Source organism: Puma concolor, chromosome E1, assembly GCF_028749965.1.
Source record: "Puma concolor isolate L17-30 chromosome E1, mPumCon1.1.hap2, whole genome shotgun sequence".
Classification (NCBI taxonomy): Eukaryota; Metazoa; Chordata; class Mammalia; order Carnivora; family Felidae; genus Puma; species Puma concolor.
The window spans coordinates 11,878,163-11,902,736 of record NC_141680.1 but is presented as its reverse complement, the minus strand read 5'-3'; the positions used below and the strand labels follow the sequence as shown (position 1 = coordinate 11,902,736).

General features: G+C 59.4%; 1 protein-coding gene and 1 long non-coding RNA gene across 9 annotated transcripts; one reads left to right on the top strand and one right to left on the bottom strand.

The window, feature by feature from the left end:
* Positions 1-996: 996 nt before the first annotated feature.
* SREBF1 (sterol regulatory element binding transcription factor 1) lies at positions 997-21,769 on the bottom strand. Of its 5 annotated transcripts, XM_086686208.1 has the most exons (21): positions 21,497-21,769; positions 20,661-20,674; positions 10,303-10,399; positions 8,365-8,796; positions 7,770-7,957; positions 7,547-7,684; positions 7,245-7,466; positions 6,460-6,574; positions 6,018-6,238; positions 5,554-5,755; positions 5,245-5,423; positions 4,701-4,962; positions 4,451-4,617; positions 4,095-4,263; positions 3,567-3,675; positions 3,162-3,271; positions 2,928-3,060; positions 2,580-2,745; positions 1,922-2,122; positions 1,724-1,832; positions 997-1,360 (listed from the first exon to the last, which is right to left on the bottom strand). In XM_086686208.1, the coding sequence occupies exons 1-21, from the start codon at positions 21,585-21,587 to the stop codon at positions 1,131-1,133; spliced, it is 3,555 nt and encodes a 1,184-aa protein (XP_086542334.1). In that variant the 5' UTR covers positions 21,588-21,769; the 3' UTR covers positions 997-1,130. The 5 variants fall into 5 exon arrangements, with proteins under 5 accessions (XP_086542334.1, XP_086542331.1, XP_086542330.1 ...); XM_086686205.1 differs by lacking the exons at positions 10,303-10,399; positions 20,661-20,674 and having other exon boundaries at positions 7,770-7,945; XM_086686204.1 differs by lacking the exons at positions 10,303-10,399; positions 20,661-20,674 and having other exon boundaries at positions 2,928-3,054; positions 21,497-21,768.
* Positions 15,042-20,627, top strand: LOC147574076 (uncharacterized). 4 transcript variants are annotated; one of them, XR_015243900.1, is made up of 4 exons: positions 15,042-15,221; positions 17,449-17,656; positions 17,781-17,858; positions 19,153-19,518. It is a non-coding gene; the product is annotated as an uncharacterized LOC147574076 (long non-coding RNA). The 4 variants fall into 4 exon arrangements; XR_015243902.1 differs by lacking the exon at positions 15,042-15,221 and adding an exon at positions 20,074-20,340 and having other exon boundaries at positions 17,254-17,656; positions 19,153-19,324; XR_015243901.1 differs by lacking the exon at positions 15,042-15,221 and adding an exon at positions 20,347-20,627 and having other exon boundaries at positions 17,255-17,656; positions 19,153-19,324.
* Positions 21,770-24,574: the final 2,805 nt, after the last annotated feature.

Genomic DNA, 24,574 nt, shown 5'->3' with positions numbered 1-24,574 from the left:
GACCGTCAAGGATCTGACCGATTCTGCTGGGAGGGCACCCGCCCACGCACCCACACTCCAGGCGGCCTCGGGCCCTGGGGTTGCCATACGGGTGCAAAACTCCCCCAAGTGCAAGAGACAGAGAAATGGGGACGGGTGGGGGAGGGGAGACGCACACCCCAAACAGGGATACCAGTCTGTAGTTCCTATCACAGTAGGTCCTTAAGGACATGGCGTCCTCTCATGTCACCCGAGGGCTGATAGGGGTAGAAGTAAGGACGTGGGAAGCGGCAGCTGAAACCAGAACAGCTCTTAAGGATCAAGGGTTGATACAGTCCAAACGTGTGGCTCACAAATTGGAGGGATCCAGGTCACCTAGAGGTCGTACCCACAGGCCTCCCATATCGAAGGGGAAACTTTAGTTCCTAATGGCGGATAAGAGTGGGAAACCTTTGCCTGGGTCTAGGGCAGGAAGCGGGTGGGGAGGGGAGACCCAAAGGACCCCCTCTGGCTCTTCTATCAGCAAAAGCGCACAACTTCCGCCCCCAAAGAACAAAACCCGGATTATAAATAATTTCATTTTTTATTCTCTGTACAAAACTTCTCACCTATGAAAATAAAGTTTGCAAAAGGCAAAGTAACACTTGAGCCTCAGAGGCCAGGAGGCTGGTGCGCCTGATCTACACTATGTACAAGTCTCTCCAGAAGGGAGAGAGGCGCCTTGGAGTAGGGCCCCCTTGCTGGCTGGGAAAGCCAAGTCAGCCCCCCTCAGCTCAGTGAAATGTACCCCTCTCTGAGACAGAAGGGGGGAAAAGCCACCGGGTGCCTACAGAGCCAGGAGGTGACATCGGCCGGCCAGGCCCCTGCAATCCCCCGATCGGCCACCAGAGGTCAGCACCATGCTGGCCGCCGCTCTTCCCTCTTCGGTTGGGGCGCAGTCGGGGTGGTGGGCTCGCGCCCCCTCCGGCCTCCCAGGTGAAGAGGCAGCAAAAGCACCTGAGTGCCTCCTATCTCCACCCACCCCCACCCCCCCCCCAGGAGACAGTGCCGTCCGTGGGTGGACCGTCTCTGTCGCTGCCTTTGGCCGTCGAGGCTCCGTCCCGGCACACAGGCCGAAGGATACCGGGGCGCTGGGGCCGCCGGCGAGGGGTCTAGCTGGAGGTGACGGTGGTCCCGCCGCCCAGGCGCATGAGCATTTGCTGGCAGTCATGCAGCAGGCGGCGATCGCCGAGCTTCTCGAGCGTGCGCGCCGCCTCGGCCAGCATGCCCACGCGCTGCCCTGGAGCCGACAGGAAGCCGGGGGGCAGGTAGCAGGAGGCCAGTAACAAGGCCTCGGCGTGCTCCCTCCGCGTGGGCCGCGGTTCCAGCTCCGCCGCCGCGCCTGTGCACACCGCACGCGCGTCAGGGGCAGGGCCGTGCCGGGTGGGATCTCGGGGCCTGTCCGCGCCCCACTGGCCGCCCTCCCCGCGCGCCTCGAGGCGCACCGAGTGGAGCCTCAGACCCCTCCCCAGGGCCTGTCCCGTGCCACTGACTCAGAGAGGCGTGCACAGTCGTCCATCCACAGAGGATGGTGGCCCCCGGTGCATTTGACAGGTAGGACATCGCCATCAGGCAAGCACCACTAAGTCCCTTGGTCTCTGCCTCTCTTACCCAGTCTCCCTCCGCATCCATCACACCCCTGGGCTGAGAGGGGAGGGGAGGCGGGGCCAGGACCCGCCCCCTACCAGGGCGGTGCCCCTCTCACCTTTGCCGCAGGGGCCTGTCCTCCTCCTCAGACTGCGGTCCAGGAGCTGGTGTGTCCGCGTGGGGCTGGCCCCTGCCATTAGCCGGGCCGTGGCCTCGTGTAGGAACACCTGGGCACGAGGAGGCCGGGGGAGTCGGGGTTCAGGCCAGGCCCCGGCTCTCCCCGCACCTGCTGCTTCGTGGCCCCGTGGGCACTCACCCTCCGCATGGCAGGCCGGAAGCTCTGCGCCAGGCGCCTCAGGCCGCTCAGGTCCCGCTGGAAGCCACGCAGTTCGAGGGCGGAGGCCTGGGCCCCAGTGCCGGGGCCCTGCGAGGCCTGGGTGGGCGCGGGCGGCTGCTGCCGCCGCCACAGGCTAGTTCGTGCCACAAGGAGCAAGTCACACAGGAGCAGCTGCATGGCCTGGGGGTGGGGGGCAGGGCAGGGGTCAGGGGGGCTCCGGCTCTTGGAGGGGAAGGGTGGGGGCCCGCGGTGCCAGGGGCCGGCTCCGGGCTGCACTGCCGAGGCACTGCACCCGCCTCACTCACGTGCAATGCAACAGCAATGCACCGCGGGGCCGCCCGCCTCTCCAGGCCCCCACACCTGCCGCCTGCCACAGGGGCAGCCTCCAAAGAGGGCTCTGCCAGACCACTCACCCTACCCCTCCTCCTGGGGGTGGGGAAACTGAGGGCGGGGGCGGAGGGGTGGCCACTTTCCCCTGGACCCAAGCCTCAGCCAGAAAAGCAAGGCGAGCCGGGCCTCAAGTCCTGTACTGTCAGGCTAACCCCACAGTCTTCTGCAACCCAAGGAAGAACGTCCGGGGAGTGGAAAGGCGGCGACCGCCCCCCAGACCTGCGAGGCCCCCGGCACCAACCCTCACCTTGTCAATGGAGCCGCCAGCTGGTGTGGTGGCCAGGCTGTCCTGCAGGTACCCGCTGGCCTTCTCACAGATGGCCAGGCTGGCCGGACCAGACTCTGCCTTCCTGCGGCCCAGGACGGCCCGGGCAGCCTTGAAGGAGTGCAGAGCCGCCCTGGGCAGGGGTCTCCTGTTGGGGCCAGGGCAGAGCACTGATGGTCAGACGGGGCCCAGGCCCTCACTAAGCTCCCCACTGCCCTGGTTGTGGCTTCACGGGGAAGAAAAGGCGGTGACCCCAACGGCCCGGAACAAAGGCTGGGGGGAGCAGCACTGTGCTGGGGGGGGGGCCGGGAGATTCCGGCCGGGACTCACTCGGACTCCTGCAGGGCGCGGGGCAGGTGTTCCACCAGCGGGTACAGCCGCTCGGCCGCCTCCTCGTCGCGCCTCAGCCAGTGGGTCACCACGGCCGTCAGTGAGGCCCACCACTTGGCCACGGGGTCTGTGCCTGTAGGGAGCAGAGGTGTGGGTGGGGAGGCTCCCTGCAACTCAGCCACACTGTACCTGAAGCTGAGCTGGGAGTCACAGGGCAGGGGCCTGGGGGCTCACCGGTGGCGGTGGCCATGCTGGAGCTGATGGAGAAGCTGCAGGCTGGGGCCCCGGCAGCATCAGAACAGCTGTTCAGCAGCTGCAGGTACCCAAGGGCGTCTGAGAATTCCCTGCATCAGAAGAGAGGACTGGCAGTCAGCGCAGGTGGCAGGGGGCCTGGGCAGGCCCCAGCCCTCCTCACCTCCCACCCGAGCGCAGCCTGATGTGCTAGCTGTACCATGCGGCCATCTCTTCCTGCCAAGCCGGGGCGGAAGCGGACCCAGGGAGGAACTGAGATGCGCCTGGGGCCACCCAGCGGGTGGACAGCAGCCCGGCTCTGGCCACCCACACAGGGCCCTGGACGTAGCCACTCCCAGACTTCACCGTGGAGGGCGCCTGCCTGCAGGGGAGCGTAGGGCCCCTCACCTGTCCCCATCAGCTGATCCAGGGCTGGGACTGGGTTGAGCCATACAATTCAGTGCTCGCTCCAAGAGGTGTTCGCGGAAGAGCTGAGTCACCTGGGCCAAGGGGTCCACTGCAGGGAGGAGTGGGTGAGCGGGGTGGGAGGAAGGGCCCCCACATCCACTTCTCCCCACCAAGTGCTCTTTCCTGGTCATGCAGGTGGGACAGATAAATGCTCCCACCCGTCCTTGGATAGGATGACCCACCTTGGCCAGTGTAGTCTACTTAATAACGTGCCTCTGTCAGCCTGTCCCCTTCCATCTGATCTCCTTACTGCACAATGAATGGTCTTGCTTGGGATCACCTCCCAAATCAACCACCTGCCCCCAAATCTCTGTCTCCCTTTTTGCTTCTGAGGAGCCCCCACTGAGACAGAGCCAGTCTTCCCGTTCCTGCAGCCTCCACAGCAATGACAGACGGGGGGCGTCATGGGCACGGGGGACAAAGGAAGAGGTGGGAGGACAGGGGATGGGCACAGGAGTGAGAGAGCACCTGGGTTGCCGGCCAAGCTGTACAGACTCTCCCTCGGGGCACTGCACACGGCCCAGTCCCCATCCACGAAGAAACGGTGGCCCACAGGGTGGCACAGCCACTGCATGGCAAGAGGCACCGAGCCACTCTGGGCCAGGCAGGCCTGGCGGGCACTACTCAGGAAGAAGCGCTGTAGGGGAGGGGAGCTGGGCTGTCACACTGGACCCAGACAGGGACTCAAAACCAGACCTTGGCCCGAGACCCGAGCTAGGCCCGGGAGCCCACCCGTGACCAACTGCCTCCTCCAGTGCAGCCCCTGGTCAGAGCTGCAGGGACACGCCCCCAGCCCTGTCCCCACCAGCCCGCCACCCACTCACTGTCAGAAAATGCAAGGCCCTCGGGAGACTGGTCTTGACCCTCAGCGCGACGGCCACATAGATCTCAGCCAGTGTGGCCAGGGATACGGCATCCCCCGCGCATTCCGCCAGGTTCAGGGCACTCAGTGCCAGGTTGACGGCAGCCAGGTGCCCGCCCGTGTACTTCCCTGAAAAATGGGCAGGACGTGAGGCCGGGGTGTGGGGCAGGGGCGGCAGGAGCCCCTCAGGCCCGGCTCCCCACCCTTCATACCCATGGTGTGCAGCTGGTGCAGCTTGTGGTAGGCGAGCGCTGCGTCTCGGGCGCTGGTGCGGGCATCCGCCTGCAGGGCGCAGTCCCTCTGAAGGCCCCCTGCCCGGCCTGCCAGCCAACGGCCCACCCACAGCCGTTGCAGCAGGTGGCGGATGAGGTTCCAGAGCAGGCTACAGGCCAGGTCCAGGTGGGAGGTGGGCAGTGGCCGGCCCAGCGCCCGCAGGGCCAGCCACAGCTGCTGGGCGGCCTGGGCAAAGTCCCCCTGGGGATGAGGGTTTGCCAGGTAAGGAAAGGGGTGTCAGGGAATCTGAGCACGCGATACCCCTCCTGCTCTGAAGATCCTTCCACCTTGGGCTGTGCACCATGACCCTAGTGTCCCCCACTCAATGGGAGTCTGAAGGCTAGACAGGAGTGGGGAAGACAGGGCCCGATTCACCATGACAGGGAAGGGACGGGGAGTGGCACCCAGCACTTTCCCGGGGGCTGCCTAAGTCCCGGCCCCGCCCAGTCCCCTCAACCCCACCTCCAGGATCTGACCCCTTACCCGGGCCAGATCCAGGTCAGCCTGCTTGCGATGCCTCCAGAAGTGCACGGCGGGGCCTGAGTGGGGCCGTGTGACCGGCTCGCCGTAGACAAAGAGGAGCGCCAAGAAGACCAGCACCAGCAACCCATTGGTCAGCCAGACCAGTGGGGGCAGCAGCCAGGGGGCCCAGCCAGGGCCATCTGGGGGTAGACAGAAGGATGGGGGACACAACTCCCCGGAAACCCAGAGCCCCAGCTCCACGGGCCTAGGGTCCCCCCGAGTATCCCTTCTCACCTCTCACCCAAAGATACCCACGCTGGCCTGTCCTACCTCTGCCCTCAGTGCCCAGCACGCTGCGCCCAGGATGGTAGTAGGTGCTGCTGGCATCCGAGGGGGTGGGGAGACCCCGGCTGGCCAGCAGGGAGGCCAAGGGGTTACAGGAGAGACAGAGGAAGACGAGTGTGCACAAGGCCAGGCGGGAACGGTCCAGCATGCCCCGGCCGTGAGGGGACAGCAGCTGCTCCGGCTTCACCTGGGGGGTGGTGGGCAGGTCAGGGAGGGCAGAGCGGGAGTGGCCCAGAGAGGATGGAACAAGGAAGAAGGGCTCAGCACTCTACCCACACTCACTGTGGGACCTCACATGACTACAGGCCTCGGTTTTTCTGTCTATAAAATGGGAGGTGGGATATGTTAGGGGCCTCTTCCTGACCTAGTCTTAGGGCTCAGATGTTATCACAGGGAGACAGACGGGGTGGGGGGGGGGGGGGGGCGGGGAGGGAACGGCAGGACCCTACCTGGCTGTCCTCAAAGACTGGGCTGTCGGGCTCTGAGTCACTGCCACTGCCACCACTGCCACTACTCCTGCCGCCAAGGGACAAGGGGCTGCTCTGAGAGGGCGAGCCGGCGTCGGAGGGTGGCGGGCTCAGCGTGTCCACAACCTCGGGCTTCATGCCCTCCATGGGCACGTCTGTGTTTCCTCCACTGCCACAGGCTGATACCAGGTCCTTCAGAGATTCTGTGGGCCAGAAAGGAGCAGGGCTGGGGGTGAAGGCTAGGATACCCACTCCAAGTCAGCGTAGGGCCCTGTGGAGAGGGGAACTAGGAGGTTGCCCAGCTCTTGAAGGTCCAGTTGGGGCCAAAAGAGGGGCTAAGGGCCCTTATAGGGTTAGAGCTTAAGGGGCAGGCAGGGGCGGGGGAGGTGGGCAGAGCCAAGGGAAGGGTGAGGCCAGGACTCACTGCTTTTGTGGGCAGCCGTGCGGAGACTCAGGTTCTCCTGCTTGAGCTTCTGGTTGCTCTGTTGCAGGAAGCGGATATAATCGATGGCCTTGCGCAAGACAGCAGACTTATTCAGCTGCAGGTGGTAGGAGAGACACAGCACAGGGAGCCGGTCAGGCCTGGCAAGTAGGCACCTAAGCGAGGTGGGTGACGCTGCTTTACAACACCGCTGCCTCAGGCCCTTTGCATTTGCTATGTCTTCTACACGGAATGCTCTTCCCCCAGGAGAACCTAACTCCCCGGATGGGCATCAAGATTAATACGTAAAATGCATACAACGGTGTCTAGCTAACTGCTGCTATTATTACCGTTTTCATGCCTCACTCCCTCACTTCCTTCAGGTCTTTGCTTATGTAATGTCACCTTTGTGAGGTGGTTTAGATGTGCAACTCTCACCATCCCTCTTCCTGCTTGATTTTCCTCCACAGCACCTACTATCCCCATATGGCGTGCTCTAACGCTTACTTATTTATCCTGTTTCTTGTCACCCCCCGTCCCCCCTAGAACGACTGTTCCTAGAGAGCAGGGTTTTTGTCTGTTCGCTGCTGTATCCCCAGTACCTAAGTTAGCGCCCCCCACACAGGGGAGCCTCCCTCCATGAAGTGCAGCTGAATCACTGGCCCTGGCCAGGCCCAAGGAGGCTAAAGCCCACGGCCCAGGCTCAGTCTCAATCCTTCTTTTTTCTTCCGGTCACCTCCTTCCCCAGGGTCACCCCAGACAGCGCCTCTGGAAACTGCTGCCCGTACCTTCGCCTCAGTGCCCACCACCAGGTCCTTGAGCTCGACGATTTTGTCGTTGATGGAGGAGCGGTAGCGTTTCTCAATCGCGTTGTGGGCTGTGCGCTTCTCGCCACGGCTCTGGGCCGAGCCCGGGGCCTTGCCGCCGGCTGCCAGCCGGTTGATGGGCAGCTTCTCGGCGTCCACTACCAGCGGCACTGTGGCCAGGATGGTTCCTCCGCTCACCAGGGTCTAAAGGGCCGGTACGGGTCACCAGCCGGGCATGCACATGCGCAGACCCCTTGACCTCCTGCCCCACCCATGCCACCGACCTGCAAGGGCCCTGTCTGTACAGCCGCGCCAGGGGCCAGGGAGCTGATACCCGCCGTCTTCACGGTGGCCGCCACGTCTGTTTTCATGGTCGTCAGAAGCAGAGAGTCCGCCTTGATGAAGTGGGGCTGCAGCAGGACCTGGGAGAGGGGGACGCCTCAGCCAAGAGCTGGGAGTCTGAACCGGGGCTAGCCACCTTCCTGACACCCGGCCAGCCCTCCTCACCGGGACCTGCTGGATCTGCGAGGTCACGGTGGTTGTTCCAGGGGCTGCTGTGGGGGTGGCCGTGGCTGTCAACAGCTGCTGGGGGGCCGCATTCTGAACCTGGGTGTACAAGGAGACGGGCGGGACCCCTGGCAGGGAAGCCAGTGGCAGGCCAGGCAGCGGCTGCGGGGTGTTCCCTGGAGGGGTCCCTGCAGAGATAAAGGCTGGGGCTGCGGGCACAGGCTGCCCTAACCCACTTTCAACCTACCTTTCAGGGCCCTATCACCCTATGGCCTTGGATGAGTCATCACCCCCCGGGGCCTATTTCCTATGGGGACAACCCATGCCTAGAGCTCGAATGCAGATGTACAGGCTTTCCTGGCGGGCGTTTGTCTTTGGAAGGACGGCGTGGATGTGGACACCCCGGCAGAGTGGGAGGCAATGCTTCACCCCAAAATAACAAGAACACAAGGACTGCTAGTACCGGGGTGTCTGAGGCACTAGAGCAGAGGCCCAATGTCTAAAGTCTGCCAATTCCTCTCCCGAGACGGCAGCAGACCTTCCTCTCTGTGCTCCTGCTGTCCCCGCCCCCCCATGCCCCGCTCCCCCCCCTTACCTGTGGAGAAGCCTCCAGTGGGGCTGGGATAGCCCAACACAGGGGCAGAGCTGAACTGCGGTGGGGCTGGGGCCGGAAAGCTCTGGGGCAAGAGGGACCCCGGCAGGGGCTGCGGGGTTGGGGGCTGCAGGATAGTCAGCGGCAATGGCTCCTCCTTGATACCAGGCCCAGGGGAGAAGGCAGGCACAGACGGGTACATCTTCAATGAGGTGGGTGCAGGCTGGGGAGGGGACAAGGGTGGAGGGGTCGCCTTGGGTCCCCCCAGGAAGCCTTCGAGTGGGGAGCTCATGGTGGCAGGAGATGGAGACAAGCTGCCCGGGGAGCTGGCATCAGGACTGGCAGGGTCTGTGCCCCCTGCCCCACCGCCAGCATAGGGTGGGTCGAACAGGCCCGGGAAGTCGCTGTCTTGGTTGTTGATGAGCTGAAGCATGTCTGGAGAAAGGAGAAGAGGCTGTGTGAGTGACAGCAGGGCAGGGGCTGGCCCCTGTACAGGGCATCATACACTCCCTGCCTCTTGTCCACACAGCTGTACGCGTGGAGCAATGATGCAGAAATAGAAAGCCACCCACATAAGCCCGTGCCCCCAGACACACAGCCATTGCTTGGGCACCTGTGACACCTGAAGCAATGCCTGGTGCTTCGTATGTATCCAACAGTCCTTGCAACAACCGGACAAGGTCACAGCCCTGCAGGGACCCGGTCCCACGAGGCCCATTCACTTGCCCCACACCTACGCTGAGGCAGAATTGGGGCTTAGGCCCAGGACTGCGGACGTCAGGGCTGCCATCACCAACCCATTCCTCTGTGGAACAGGCCGAGGCTTGGGGCTGAGCCAGCCGCTGGCCACGTGTGTGCCAACCAGTGTGTCCCTGCGTGTTCTGGGCGCAAGCCCAGACCGACCCTGCAGCCAAGCAGCCTCGAGACCAGGCCATTCAGTTTCCCCTCTATAAAAGCGAATGCTGTCTGTCCTGACTCCTTCCTCCTCGTACAGACTGGGACACACTCCCCGCCACTTGCCCCAGCCTCTGCCCCAGCTGGCGGGAGACTAGCTGCCTGGCTGTGTTGGCCCGGGGCCCTCTAACCCAGCAGGGGCAGCCACCCACTGGGTTAAAGTGCTCTGCAGGACCCACGAGCACAGCCCTGGGACCCCCGCGGGCCCCCGAGGTCCCCAGCCTGAGCTCCCGGCCCTGCTCGCCACTGTTGGCCTGGGCCAACAGCCTCCTCTCACGGGGCCTCAGTTTCCTCGTCTGTACAACAAGAAAAGATGAAGCCCTTCACGGCAGGGCTGCCCCAAGGTTTTGCGGGACAGGAAGCTGGCCCCCCCGTGGGACTCACTGTTGCCTGCCTCCTTCCTACTGACAGGTGCCCAGGCAGGGAGGGGACCTCCTTATGGGCTGCAGCAGCATGAGACGGGGGTGCCGGGCTCAGTCTCCCTGGGTCCTCCAATGGAAACACCCCATGGGTCCGCGGGGGGCGGGGGGGGGGGGTTGATGCAGGTGGGAAACGCATACCGCACTTTCACTTGCGGGGCTTCCCATCCCTCACCCCAGCCCTCATGAGCCCCTCTGACAGATGGTGAAACCGAGGCCCTGAAAGAAAAACTGAATCCAGGTCTGGGATCCCAGATTTGACTCACGGGAGCGGGGTGGGGGGCGCTGGGAGACGGGACAGCAGGACTCCTCCCTGGAGGACTTGGGAAGGCCACCCTCTCACTCCAAACGCCTGGGTGGGGGTAAATAATGGGGGGTGGGGGTGGCCCACCAACTCCAGTGAGAGCCGGGAACTGGCACTCCGCCCCCTCAGGAACTGGCTCTTCCTATTGGGAGCTCCACAGCCACTGCATACACACGCCCCCCTCTGAGGGAACCAGGGGTGGTGACCCCGCAGCGGAGGTGGAGGCTCTGTGATAAAGGGGTGGGGGGGTCCTCCAAAAAATACCTTCGAACGTGCAATCCATGGCTCCGCGGCCCGCGCCCGCCGCCCCTTCGGGGCGCCCCGGCGGCTGGCCTGCCGGTCTCCGCGCACCGCAGACCACCTGTCAGGGCTCCGCCGCGCTTTAAAGCCCGCCGAGCGCCCCGCCCCCCGCCTCGCCCCGCCCCCGCCGGCTCCGCCCCCCCCGGGGCCGCGGGCCGGGCATGGGGTGAGCGCGCGCGGCCAATCAGCGACCGCGCCACTGCCTCACTAGGGCCCCGCCCCTGCCCCCGCCCCACCCCCGACGGCGGCTAGGGCTCGGGTTTCACCCCGCGGCACTGAATGGGGCCGGGGTTACTCGCGGGCGCGGGCCCTTAACCCGTTCGGCGCCGACACCCGCCGGGGTTACTGGCGGTCACCGGCCCCTTTAAGCCCCCAGCTCCGACCACATCCGCGAAGCGCCGCGGAGTGGGCTCGGGACCGGGAGGCCCCCGGAAGGGATGCCCCAACACTCTTTGGAAATCGCTGACACTCTGGGCGGCTCCCCACCCCTAGGCCTCAGTTTGCTTCTCTAGACAATGGGATGATCACATCTCCTTGGGCCTCTAATGAGAAAAGTGAAGGAGAAAATGGGTGCTGCGCTCAGTACCAAGAAGCGCTGACGTAAGGCCAAGGGCCGCCTGGTCTTAGGTGCGGGGACCTTCCCTTCCTGGGCCATCCCCCAGCACATGGATGACTAATAACTGGCCAGAGCCGGGAAACTGAGGCCCAGAGTGAGGAAGGAAGACCCTTATCCCAAACTACTCATTCAGGTAATACTGGAACCTGAGTCCTCTGTCTGCACAGATGTCCTTTTGCAGAGAAATCTGGGTTTGGGGTGGAGGGAAGGAGGTCAGCAAAGTCTGCCCTGGCCCCCAAGGTCTCATAACCCCGCCCCCCCCCCCCCCCCCCCCCCCCCCCCAGCAATCGCCAGGTATAGCCTGACTCACTTATTCACTGCAGGGTCCTGGGAGCCCAAGAGGCAGCCTAATCCCTGGGACAGAAGGTAAAGAAGGCATGGGTGACGGGCTCTGGGGGTCTTTTGAGGAGGTACCTAGGACTGCCTCCCCTTCTGAGTAAGGTCAAAGTTCGACACACATACAGATGAACAGAGCCTGGCAAGCTGCCCAGGTTGCCAGTTTGGGCTTTTGTGGCCAAACAGACCACCAGCAAGTCCTGCCCCAGCCTTCAACTGTAGCACGGGGGCTTGCCCCTCCTCTGTCTCTGTCTCCTGCGGCCTTGGAGGGTGGCTGAATCCTGGGCAGGCAGGCAGGCAGGCATGGCAGAGTGAGCAGCGTGTTCAGGCCTGGAGTCCCTCCTGCCCCCAATCTCTCTCCCTCTCCACCAGCCTATAAACAAGGAAACTCAGCCCCATCTCCCTTACACACATCTACTTCCTGATCTTTCTAGATCTTTCCATGGCTTTGGAGGGGGTGCCAAGGATAAGGAAATTCTCTAGCACCTCCACCTCCCTCTCTCCTCAGCTTATGGGTGTTCACACCCTCTCTCACCGCCCCCCCCCAAAAAAAACAAAACAAAGCATTGCTGCTGGAAAGACTGTGACCTCATCCAAAGCATTGCTGCTGGAAAGACTGAAGACAGGTTAGACACCAAGGCCTGAATTCCACGCACAAGTTTCAAAAGCAGACCCTCACGGCTCTGTTCTTCCTTACCACGTTCCCCAGTTTTTGAGCCCAGAATGTGGCAGGACCGACAAGTAAATACTGGCCTGAAACTTTTCAGGGCAGGGCCAGGGCCAGCCCTGAGGGTGTCAGGCCTGGGACACCCACTTCCTGTCTCATCCTTCTCTTCCCTTCTCCACAGTTTCATGCCTTTTTGTTTTCCATTTCCCACATCTTTGTGCGCTGCCCCCATTCCATCCTGAGGAGGTAGGAGGGAGAATGGTCACCCAATGCCCCCCTGAGGGTAGCAGGAGTCAGGAAAGTCTCTTGAGAGGGGGCGCTGGCCATGGGGCAGAGGACACGGTCTAAGCTAAGATGCAGCGGGAAAGAGGGCCTGCGTGTCACAAGGCATCTGGTGGCATATGAGGGGCCAGCCTCTCCCCGAACTCACGGCCTGAGCAGCCCCCCATCTCACTCTCCCCTGGAGCTGAATGTGCCCGCCAATTCCTGCAGAAGCTGGGTGCCAGAGCTAAGAGGGGGGGTAAATTTGAGAGCAAGCCCTACAGCCCTCCTCTTCCCCATACGGCCAACGGGGCGGGCCTTCCCTCTGTGCCTCACCTGCCACGTAATCCCAGGCAGGTCACTCCCCTTCTCTGAGCCTCCACCCCTGGTCTCCAGAGGTGACAGGGGTGGGGTTCTAGAAGAGCAAGCATATTTACTGCAGCAGTATTTACAAAAGCCAAATTATGGAAGCAGCCCAAGTGCCCATCAACAGCTGAAAGAAAAATGAACATATACAATGGAATATTACTCGGCCATCAAAAAGAATGAACTACTGCCATTTGCAACGACATGGATGGAGCTGGAGAGTGTGATGCTAAATGAAAGAAGTCAGTCTGAGGAAAACAAATACCATACGCTTTCACTCATAGGTGGAATTTAAAAAACCAAAGAGAAAAAAGACAAAGCAAAAAAGAGACTCTTAACTACAGAGAACTAACTGGTGGTTACCAGAGGGGAGGAGGGTGGGGGTGGGGATGGATGAAGGACGTGGCAGGGATTAAGAGCACACTTATCAGGATGAGCACTGAGTAATGTATAGGATTGCTGAATCACTATATGGTACACCTGAAATTAATACAACATTGTAGGTTCACTAAAAAAAAATGAAAAAAAAATAATAAGAGAGCAAGTGTATGAAACACCCAGCATTCAGCAAGATCTCAATAAACGTTAGTCCCTCTGCAGCAAATAAAATGGTCTAGAGCTGTTAAGGCAGGTAGTGAGTCGCCCATTACTTGCAACATTCAAGTCAGAGCTCCGTGACCATTTAATGAAGATAGTTTTACGCAGAGTAAATTGGGCTGGGACTAGGGCGAGGCAAGAGAAGTGCCCAAGACAGCGGGCCCCAAAAAGCTGGCCATGGCTCCCAAGTGGTGGACCCTTCTCCAGTGAGCTGAACACTAGGCTTCCGGCATAAAGAGAGACTCAGAAGGCCCGAAGGTCCATGCCCTTGAACACAAGGAAGAAAAGGAGGCATAGACTCTGAGCCTCAGTGGGCCCATCTCGCACCCCCTCCAATCTTTCACCTTCCTCACCTCCTCCCCAAGCCTGGATTCCTCCCTTTTCCTCTCCTTTCTCCAGTCCTGCCCTGATTGTAGCAGGGCCCAACAGGAAACCTGAGCCCCTCTCCCTCCCTGGTTCTACCTTGAAACCTCCTTTGGAAGGCAGATGTGGGGCAGCCTTTTATTCTCTGGCCTGTTTATTCTGTGAGGCCATGATGGAAATCTTGGGAGGACCCAATACCACCAACTGGCAGGAGCCCAGATCTGATCATCACAGAAGCCTCCAGCCCATCCAACCTTCATGAGGCCTTGAACCCCAAACAAGCTCTGTGTGCAAGCCTCTTAAGATAGGGAGCTCACCACCTCCCTCACATGGCCTGGTCCGTGAAGCCCAGAGTTGTCTCTCTGACGATATCTACTGCCTTTTCTTAAGTGTCTACTGTGTGTCAGGCCTTTGCCAGCACTGAGGGTACAGGGACAAAGCATAAAGGCCTTCCCTCGTGGAACTTATGTTCCAGTGACCGACAGTCTGCAAATACATGGAGGAATTGTGGGTACAGATGGTGACGGGCACCACGAAGAAACAGAGGCCACATAAAGACAGTGCGAGGGGCCGCTACACATGTGATCAGCAAGCCTCTCTGAGGAGGTAACATGTGAGTAGAGGCCTGAATGAAAGAGACCGGGAGGGAGGAAGAATGTCCGGAGCAGAAGGAACAGCAAGTACAAAGGCCCTGAGGTAGACACAAGCTTGGTGTGATGATGCTGAGACAGCAAGGAGGCCAGTGTCGCCAGAGCAAAGGGAGCAAAGAGGGGACAGAGTTCAGGGAGGCAGCCAGGAAGCTGAGATTCCAGGCTGTCTGTTGCCTGAGCCAAGGACACCAATTCTCCAGGAAATGGGCAGGAAAAGGATTTGCAAACTGTCCCGTGCAATGCAGATCACAAAGTTGCACAACTCTGAGGAACAGTGAAGGATATAAAGCCGCACCGTCACAGGAGAGGACATGGGACAGGGCTTATAGGACGCCCGCAGCACTCCACCTCTGCCTGCTTGAAGGGCACGAGGCAGGGATGGGACACTCGCCGAACATTCTGGGAAGCCAGGGCTACGCTCTGCCTGCCATTCATTCCTGCTGCTCCTACCAGTGCCTCCTTGATCCTCCTGAGGATTCAGGTCAGCAGGTTTGCACGACCTCGGCCGGTCATGGATGCAACGGGGACAGACTGTCCTTTGTGCACTCGGGGCTGCCTGGGGGTGCAAATGTGTGCTGGCTCTTCCTGGAAGAGGATGGGCCCATGGCTGCAGCCCCAGCATACCTGGGCATGGGCCCTCGAGACAGACCAGGAAACTGAGGCTCAGAGAGAGGCCGTGTGTCCAAGTGGCTGCCTCTGCCAAGGAGAGAATCTGGGACTCAGACACAGGTCCACCAACCCCAGAGTCCACACTGGTCAGCTCCAGCCTGCCAGAGACAGGAGAGGGCCCTCGCTCCAGCCTGGCTCTGCCCCAACCTGCTGGCAGCACTTGTATCCGGTCAGGAGGTGTGTGTGGTGTGCAAGAACGGAAGAGGAGGCAGCACAAAGCTCAGTAAGGCTCAGCTCTGTCACTGCCCCTTCCCGGAGGCCTTCCTGACCACCATTAGTGGCCGGGCCTTGCCTGGGAGGGCCCGAACCCTGGCATCACTCAGCACAGGGCTGAGCACAGAGGGGACGAGAATCAGAGGTTTGTACAGCCAGCCAGCCACCGTCCCGCTGCCGGTCTCCGGCCACAGGGCTCTCTCCCTGCCTCACTTTCCCCGTCTGCTTTCCGAACACGCCATGCTATTCGGGGCTACCATGCATTCGCCCAGGCTGTTCCCTCTACCAGGAATGCCCTTCCCGGTAGCCTTTGTCTACCTAGCAAACTACTGCTCCTCTTTCAAAACGCGATCTGATGTCACCTTCTCAGGTTCTTCCCTCCTCTGTGTCACTCCACACGCTAGTTCCCAACGGCACACACCAAACAACCCTGAACGTGACCCGGAAGATGGCCACTATACCAGGTGCGAGGAAGCACCAATTCAGACATCTTGTCATAGGTGAAGGCTTGGGGCACCTACTCATCATTTTGGCAGCTGAAAACCAACCCAGGGCCCGAGACAGTGGCAGTTTGGGGGCAGTCCCCTACCGCTGAGCAGCTGTCCCCTGTCTAAATAGTAGTGCCGTACATCTATTTCCCCCTTTTGGGTTGTTTACCTGCAGCCTGTTTTCAACCTGAAGAGGATGTATTGGTTCGAAGGCCACGTGCTGCTGTTTTGTTTAATGTGTATTTAGTTTTGAGACAGAGAGAGAGACAGAGAGAGAGAGAGAGAGGGAGAATCCCAAGCAGGCTCAGGGCTGTCAGCACAGAGCCTGACATAGGGCTCATTTTCACAAGCCGTGAGATCACGACCCGAGCCAAAATCAAGAGTCAGACATTTAACTGACTGAGCCACCCAGGCGCCCCTAGTCTCTTTATCTTTAATGGTAGCTGAGGACTGGGTGTTGCCCCCTGGGGATCGGGCAGGGGGAGAGGTGAGAGGCTCCCCACTTTACCCAGCCCCACCTTGTCTCCCAAGCAGAGAGCCGGAATCAAAAATGGTGCTGAGAACTTGGAACCACAGTCCATAGAAACTTCCAACATAGGATCCTTGGATAATAAGCTAAACATATTAGGTGCCGGGTCCTGGTTAAGTGCTCTAAAGGATGAAAATTGGTTGAGGGCCTACTATGTGTCCTGTGCTACGTAAGCCCTTGATCTAAATGAGCTCATTTAGAGGCTGAGCTCTAAATGGGCTGAGCTCTAATGGGTTGATTGCCCACAACTCCAAGAAAAGGTTTTCATTTGTTTGTTTGTTTGTTTAGACAGAGAGATCACGTGAGAAGGGTACAGGGGCAAAGGAAGAGAGAAAGAATCTCAAGCAGGCTCCGTGCACAGTGAGGAGCCGGACATGGGGCTCGATCCTACGACCCCTGGAATCATGACCTGAGCTGAAATCAAGAGTCTGAGCCACCCAGGCACTCACAAGAAGATGCTTCTATCATTATTCTTAGTACACTGAGGAAAATCTGAAGGCCAGATAGGTTAAGCCACTTGTTCATGGTCACACAGCAGGGGTTGAATTTGAAGACCCCTGCGATCTGGTGGGAACCCCAGAGCCCTAGGAGGGGTAGGCCTGGCATGTGACTGGGAGGGACAGGCTTGCTGGGAGAGAGCTGGAGCGTCACTTGGGGGGAGGGGGTGAGCTTGAGCAGGGTTCCAGGTGGGGGTGGGCCTTTCCAGGCCACAAACTCTCCCTGTGCCACCTCCCAAACTCAGCATGGGAACCACACACCTGGAGCCAGCCTTAGAGACCACCCCGCCCCTGCAGGGGCACCTGGGTGGCTCAGTCGGTTAAGCTTCTGACTTGGTTTCAGCTCAGGTCATGCATGATCTCATGGTTCATGAGTTCAAGCCCTGCGTCGGGCTCTGCGCTTACAGGATGGAGCCTGCTTGGGATTTGGGATTCTCTTTCTACCTCTTTCTCTGTGCCTCCCCTGCTCGTGCGTGTCTCTCTCTCTCTCTCTCTCTCTCCCTCTCTCAAAAAAATAAACATTAAAAAAATTTTTTTTGAAGATCCCCCCCTGTGGGAGCCCCAAATCTGTCTCTAAGGCTCTCCTGCCTCCCCTCACACAACCCCCTCTGTGTAGCCACATGGGACATAGGTGTCACACGAATGCCGTCCTGGTCGGGTCTGGGGATCAAAGGGCACATCCACAGGGCCGATGGCTGGCAAGAGACAAGGCCAGAGATACTTCCTCTGGCCAGTCAGTGCTGCCATTCCCAACTGAGCTGCACCTGTTGTTCAGACAAAGTCCAGATCCCAGTCCTCCGCCTGGCGGTGACCCCTGCCTGGGGTTGACCAGGTCACTCAGGATGTTTGCGTCCACAGCAAAGTGAACATTGGACAGGAGGTAACCCCCAGACACCTCAACCTACTCCCAGCATGCCTCTGTCCATCCCCCCGAAGAGACAGGTCTGGTAAGCCCTGCAGGTCAGGAACGCCATGCTGGGACAAAGGAACCTTATCTTGGGGGCACTGGGGAGCCATCGCTGTTTGGGGACTGAGAAGTTGTATGCCCGGAGCTGAGAGCTGAACAGTAAGCAGTCTTGCACTGTATTTCCTCCTGGTGGGACTGGGGGAAGAACTGGGCGTGAGATAACACGGGGAGAGGTGGGGAGGGGGGTGGCAGAATGGCCCCCAATGTGTGTTCTCTCCACCAGGACTGCCCTGGAGCCAGAAAACAGCCAGACAGGCCTGGGCTGAGACCTAGAAGGCAGGCCCTCCTGTGGTTTATTCAGGTACCTTGACGGACCCCAGGGCCGGGAGGGAGAGCGCCAGAAAACACTGCCAGTGCTGAGCTGGGGCGGGGAGGGGTGAGATCCAGGAAGGCCACCCTGTCTGGGAGGACTGCCGGGGTATGAAAAAGAGTGAAGGTGGGGATACCCGGGCAGAGGGGAGAATGAACTGTGCCACCAAAGGCTTCAAATAAACCAGCGCCCCCAGGGTGACTACTCAGCCCGGCCCCTGCCGGAATCTCACGGCCACTTGCCTCTCCGGCATTTAAAAGCATGTACAAGATCTGAGAAATTAATCAGAGCAGTGAAACCTGCCGGGGGCTTAACACTAATCCCAAACATGGCACAGGACTGCTCTCTCGTTGCCTCCACCCACTGCCACAAGGACCCCCCAAAGCACAGAGCCAGAACGGGAGGCCCTGGGAGGAGACGGAGCTCGCCGGAGGTTGGGGTGTACCGGGCCCAGGCAATGCCTTCACCCACAGAACTAAGGGCTCATGCTGGCAGCTCCGCCCCCAAACCCGTCATAGGACAGAGGGTTTGGCAAAGCCGGGCATCAGGGCTGGGTGGAGCTCAAGGCCTTTGGCCCCTTGCCTGGTGACAGTCCTCGTCTCATGACTCAAGGCTGCTCTGGGCTGGGAGAGGGAGGTGACAGCGTGGCCTCTGACCCTTCTTTGACCTACTCCCAGGCCCCCAGCATAGCCCCACATGGAGCAGCCTCCAGGGCTCCCTGTTCTATTGCTTCCCACCCCCACCCCCACTCTTAGGAGTACAGCAGTTAAGAGCGTGGCCTCTGGAGTCCACAGCCTGAGTTTCAATCCTGGTTCTGCCAGGTTCTGGCTATGTGACCTCAGGCAAGTCACTTAACCTCTCTGTGTGCCTCAAGGCACTCACTCATCTGTAAGATGAAGATCTGAAGTCTACCCTACTCAGGGTTGTCAGGGGGACCCAATGGTCAGCTAGGTGCCAGGATACAGTAAGTGTTCAGTTAGTGTTGTGATTCCCCCACTCCAGCGGCCAGAGGAAGCTTCCGACATATAACCCAGGCATGGCAACGCCTTGCTCCAATCCCCCCCAGGGCTCCCCACTGCCTCCGAGATTCAGTCCATCTACCCTTTCAGGCACTCGAGGCCTGCCTGGCCTACCTCTCAACCTTCTGTCATCTCAGGGGACCTGGAGACCGTACCTTTCCCACACCCAAGTCACATCTCTCTAGACCCTGAATCTGCCTCTCTCCAAGGACAGGGTAAAAGCCTCACAAGTAGGCCTGGTCTCTGACTATAAATTCCCCTCCCAGAACGTCTGCCTACAGAACTAAAGAAGGATCCATCCAAGCAAAGACTGGCCTGGGGTGTCCCCTGCAGTACAGTTTATAAGAACAGAACAACCTGGATGACCCAGTAGATAAACCAAGGAACTCGACTGCTGCCTGGCTATAGATACAGGAACAAAGCAAGTTACAACCTGCTGTGAGCTAATGGACCCTATTCTCTATAAAAGTATACATTAGCGGTTGCCTGGGCTGGGTGTGGAAGGCTGGGTGGGACCAGGGAGCAGTTGTAAATAGAGGGGATGAAAATGTTCCACAACTAACTGGTGATGGTCAACACAACTTGGTCAACGTAAAAACTTATTGTACACTTAAAATGGGTAAATCTTACGACAGGTAAATTGTACCTCAATGATGTTTTCAAAAAGTAGATCACAAGTGTAGAGCCATTCAAAAACAAATATATATATATATATATATATATATATATATATATATGGACATACACAGAAAATAATCCCCCACATAATTAACACAGCTTATCTCTGCGTGATGGGTTTAAGGAAGATTTTGGTTGTTTTTTTTTTTTTGTGTTTTTTTTTTTTTTGCTCACCTGCACTTTCTAATTTTTCTATAATGCAAAGAGATCCTCTGTGTAACTGGCGGGGGCGGGGGCGGGGGGCAGGGGGCGGACAGAAAGTTTGGATAAAGGCTGAGAAATCTACTGTGGCAGGCAAACGTCAAGCCCCAACCAGCAAGAGGCCCCAGTGTTTTCCCCTTCTCTCACAGAGTAGAGCTGATGCCTAATTGCCCCCAGCCCCCAATGGCTGGGAGGGCCTGGCCTTTGGGCCTCAGGACCTAATGCTTCTATGAGTCAATAAGAAAGGTCTATGCCAGACCTGTGTTCTGGATACACCTGCCCTGATTCCATTCTCCCAACTCCCCTAGGAAGGGAAGCATTTGTATCCAGAGTGGGAAACTGAGGCACAGAGGTTGAGAGAGCTTGGGCAGGACGTCAAAGTAAGTGAGTAGTGTCCAGATTCAAGTCCTGCTTTGGAAAAGCCCCACAATCAGGATCTCTCCTCCCAGACCCTCCCCTGGCCTGGCCCGTGGGGAAGGGGAGCTGATAAGACCCCAGGCTGACAGCCAGCTGAGCTACCATGCAAGGCTGCAGTAAGACAGGAGTGGGTGACTTAGATGTGCCTGTTTTGGTAACCCCAGGTGCCACGGGCTCCATGGACATGTCTGTCTAGGTTGTGGGAGGTTTGAGTCCTGTGCTCTTGGCCTCAGGTTCCCCATCGACCAACCGCAATTTAGCCGGTGTTGCTGAAACTGCAAAGCGACCACGGAGGGCAGTCTGCTGGGGACTGTGGTTTGCCCTATCTACAAAGTGGGGCCACAGCCTCCCAAATGGTACCTGCCGCACTGTCCCCAAACCCCTCCTCTGTCAAGCAAACAATGATGCTTTCAAAGATGTGAGTAAACCTCAGTCCTAGTCCGCCCTCCAGCCCACAGGGGATCCTCTTTTTATCAACCGTCCCAACCTCACCTCCAGTGCATTCCTCTTAACTCCTCAAACTCGGGGCCTTCGCCCTTGCCACGCCCTCGGCTGGGAAAACATCCTTTCCAGGAGGGTCCGGGGCTGACTCTCAGTCTCAGCTCAAAAGTCTGCTCAATGAGGTCTCACCCCACCCCTGCTCCACCCCAGCTTGCAACTAAATATCCGTTTGCGGTTTTTCTGGTGGATTTACGTGCTCCCAAGAAAAGGAGGATCCCAGGCCGGCCTGTGAATCCCCCCTCCGCACAACGCCTAGGAAACGGCCTGGCATTCAGTAAATGTTGAATGAATGTTTGCAGAAGCGATGCCCGTCTTGGACCAGGGGAACCGGACGGGGGCGGGGTGGAGGGGAGAGGGAGGAGAGACAGGAGGAAGCGCCGCGCGCATGCGTGTGAGCTCTGAGCCGAGCTGAACTCTCAGGCCGGAGGGAATGACCGCGAGTAACCCTGAGCTGACGTCAAGGCTGGAGCAGGGGCGGGGCCTCGGCGACGCCCAGGTCTCAAGCTCCCGCCTCGGCCGACACTGGGCTGAGGACTCACGGGCTGCGCGGCGCGGGGCCCGGGACGCTCAGAGGCGCACGTGCCCGGCCCTGAGCCTCCAAGAGACCCGGCGAGGCGTGGCCCGAGACGCCAGGGCGGGCACAGGGACGCTCAGAGCGGTCTGGACAAGGAGGCCCACAGCGCGCGGCCCAGAGACGCGGGGAAGCCCCGCGCAAGCAGTACAGAGCCGGCGCCCCGCGCCGGCGGGGGAGACAAAGGCCGGTCGCCGCCTGAGCTCCCGGCTCCCGCGGAGCCCAAGCGGCCCTTGACGTACCTTCGATGTCGGTCAGCAGCGCCGCGTCCAGCTCGCACGGCTCGGCCAGCGCCTGCTCCAAGGCCGCTTCGCTGAAGGGCGGCTCGTCCATGGCGCAGTTGCCTCCTCCGGGCGGCCCGCCGGGCCCGCCGCCGCGTACGGACTTTCGCAGCGAGTGTCGCGTCCGCCGGCCCCGACCCGCTGCCGCCGCCGCGCGCGTTCGCGTCCTGTCCTGGCCCCGGTGGCGGCCGGGCGCCGGCGAAAAGTTCCTCGGAAACTGGGTTCCCCCGCTGTGGCTCCGCAGGGAGGGCGGGGCGGAGGCGGGGCCCTGTCGGGAGGCCCCGCCCTCCAGGGTAGCCGGCCCCACCCTACCTGGAGAGAGCCGGGACCAGGCCACCGGGTCAGCCTCGAAAACCTACCTCCAACCGGCCCCTCCATCAGTGTGCCCTCCAGTCATTCATTTTATCCAGCCTCTGGCCCACTGCTGCAGGGACGCTCGGGCAGGCAATGGGCCCTCCCTGGGCCTCAGTTTCTCCAACACCAAGCAAGGGGTCTGGGTGGAAACTCCAGGACAGGGCCTGTCCCAAATGTCTCTGGACTTGGGGCTGGTGAGCTGTGGGGTCTGGACAAGTCTCACTTCCTAGATTTGGCTCTTTAGAACAAGACAGATCTGTCCAAGATAGAGCGAGCTGTAAAGACCTGCTGTGAGCTCTCCTGCCAACTCTGTGCTTTAGTTTCATCAGCTGGAACTGGAGCTTGGTGCTGCTTCTCCATAGGCTGGTTGGGATGTTAGTGATTACATGGGGGGGGGGGGCAGGGGGCTGGGCCTGTGAGATCAGTCTGCAACCCCCACCCCCCACCCCCAGTTTCCTTAGATCAGATTGGTCTCCTGATAAGAGGATAGCCCAAAGGGAGCCTGGAAAAGACAATTTCCCTTCCTGATTTAATCAGGTTTCCTCCCAGATCCAGCTGTGGTGACAGTACAGGCAGGGATTTGGGAGCCAGTGGACCCAGTACAGCCCCTGGAGGTGAGCTGGCCTCAGTAACCAGGAACACAGGAAGACCCAGAGTTCTAACTGCCCAAGCACACAGTTACCCAGGGACAACAACAGGGCTTCAGGGCTATCTGACTCCAAACTCGGTGCTTAGCACTGGCGGCAGCCAGAATGGGGACACAAGGAAGAGGTGGATTGTGCTTTAGACTTGAGCCAGGTTGCCCTGGATCATGACAGGCTGGGTCTGGGTCAGAGGAGGCAGTTTCGCTAGGAAAATGGCTGGAGGCCAAACCCTGGGCCCTGTGGACTGGGGACAGAGCTAGGTGGCAAGGGAGGGACCCATGGAGGCGGATTGAGATAAAATAGAACATTTGAGTATCGGAAACTGGAAAGGCAGTGAGCTGCCTGTCCCTGGAAGTATGCAAGTGGAGAGTAGCCAAGAAGACCCATCAGAGGTCTGGACCCCCAGTCTCTCCTAGCCCCTGACCTCAGTGAGTCATGCCAGCCCAAATACTGTCTTGCTCAGGCTCCAGATATAGCTTGTCTGGCCACACCTTCTGAGGGAGTAAAATTAGTGGGGCACTTTAGAAGGGGGGTGCCTTGGCCAGGAGAGACTTGGAGGCCCAAGTCCCAAGGGCTCAGCCTGTACATGCAGCTGTCTTTGTTTCCCTCCCAGAAGTGGCTGCTGTGGAAAATTACCCAGAACAAGGGTGGCCAGAAGCCATGGGGGTCTCCAAACCGCATCTGCCCCCCAAATGGCCCTGCTCTGGCATCCGCCCAAGGATCTAGATGAACTTCTGCTGGGGAGCATAGAGGGATCTGTGTTCTCCCCAACCATCTTTCTTCTTGCCCCCCTACCCAGTCCCTTACCACCCCAAGCAGGAGCCAAGCACCCAGGAGGCCTTGGGAATCTGGTGACTAACCTGAAAATTCTAACAGTCCTTCCCAGGGAGAGGGGTGCGGAGAAGAGCGGGTACTGAGTGAAGCCTATGAAGGCCACATTTTCCAGGGGCGCCTGGGTGGTTCAGGTCATGATCTTACGGGTGTCGGTCGTGAGTGATCTCACGGTTAGTAAGTTAGAGCCCTACATAGGGCAATGACAGCTCAGAGCCTGGACCGTGCTTCAGATTCCGTGTCTCCTTCTCTCTCTGCCCACCCCCCCCCCCCCCGCTCTCTCTCTCTCTCTCAAAAATAAATAAACATTAAAAAGGGGGGGGGGCACCTGGGTGGCTTAGTCAGTTAAGCATCTGACTTCGGCTCAGGTCACGATCTCGCGATTTGATTCATGCGTTTGAACCCCGCGTGGGGCTCTGTGCTGAGAGCTTAGAGCCTGGAGACTGCTTGGGATTCTGTGTCTCCCTCTCTCTCTGCCCCTCCCCCACTCACGCTCTGTCTCTGTCTCTGTCTCTTTCAAAAATAAATAACATTAAAAACAAACAAACAAACAAACACCTTTTTCCAGAGTCAGGATGCTGGCCTCGCTTTTCACCTGCTTGCTTAGTGACCTGGAGCCCTTCCACTTTTCTGAGTCTCGGCTGTTGGATTGTGAAATGAGAATAACCCTTCCTGCGTCACTCTGCAGAGGCAGGTAGGCTGTGTTGGAGTCATCATCACAACATACCTGCCTCACCGTTCTTTAAATGAATTTACCAGATATGTAAAGAGCATGAGTCAATAAATATGCATGCCATAACTTCAGGAGTTAGGAGAAAGAGGGTAAGGCAGGGTCAACAGGAGACCTGCAGCCCAGGCTAGAAATGCCAATTGAAATTGAAGCCCCTGCCATGGGTGATAGTTGGGGTGGGGGGTGCTTTATACCTTTGCAACCTAAAAGACAAAAAACTTTGCTTCACAGCCTTACGTTGCCAAGGGCAATTCTCAAGGTGAGAGTGAGGAAAGACAGGATGGGGCTCCGCAGTTCTCAGGGAAAGCTCTTGGTGGCTCCTCCCCCTAAATAGCTTGAGACTCCCAAACAAGCCCCCCAGACCTCTCTTGGCTGGAGTGATCCGAACTCACACAAGGAAGGAGTGTGCCAGGGCACGGAGGGGCACAGCCGTGGTGATGTGGTGATGCCCCCCCACCCCCACCCCGTCCTGGTGTGTCT

What these genes read in the sequence shown, in the direction of transcription:
- SREBF1 (XM_086686208.1), bottom strand. Translation starts at nt 21,587, where the DNA reads ATGGACGAGCCGCCCTTCAGCGAAGCGGCCTTGGAGCAGGCGCTGGCC. An exon ending in CACTGGAGGCTTCTCCACAG is followed by an intron (nt 7,958 to 8,364) that starts GTAAGGGGGGGG and finishes TTATCTCTGCAG; the next exon opens with GGACCCCTCCAGGGAACACC. An exon ending in GACAGGCCCCTGCGGCAAAG is followed by an intron (nt 1,361 to 1,723) that starts GTGAGAGGGGCA and finishes CGGTGTGCACAG; the next exon opens with GCGCGGCGGCGGAGCTGGAA.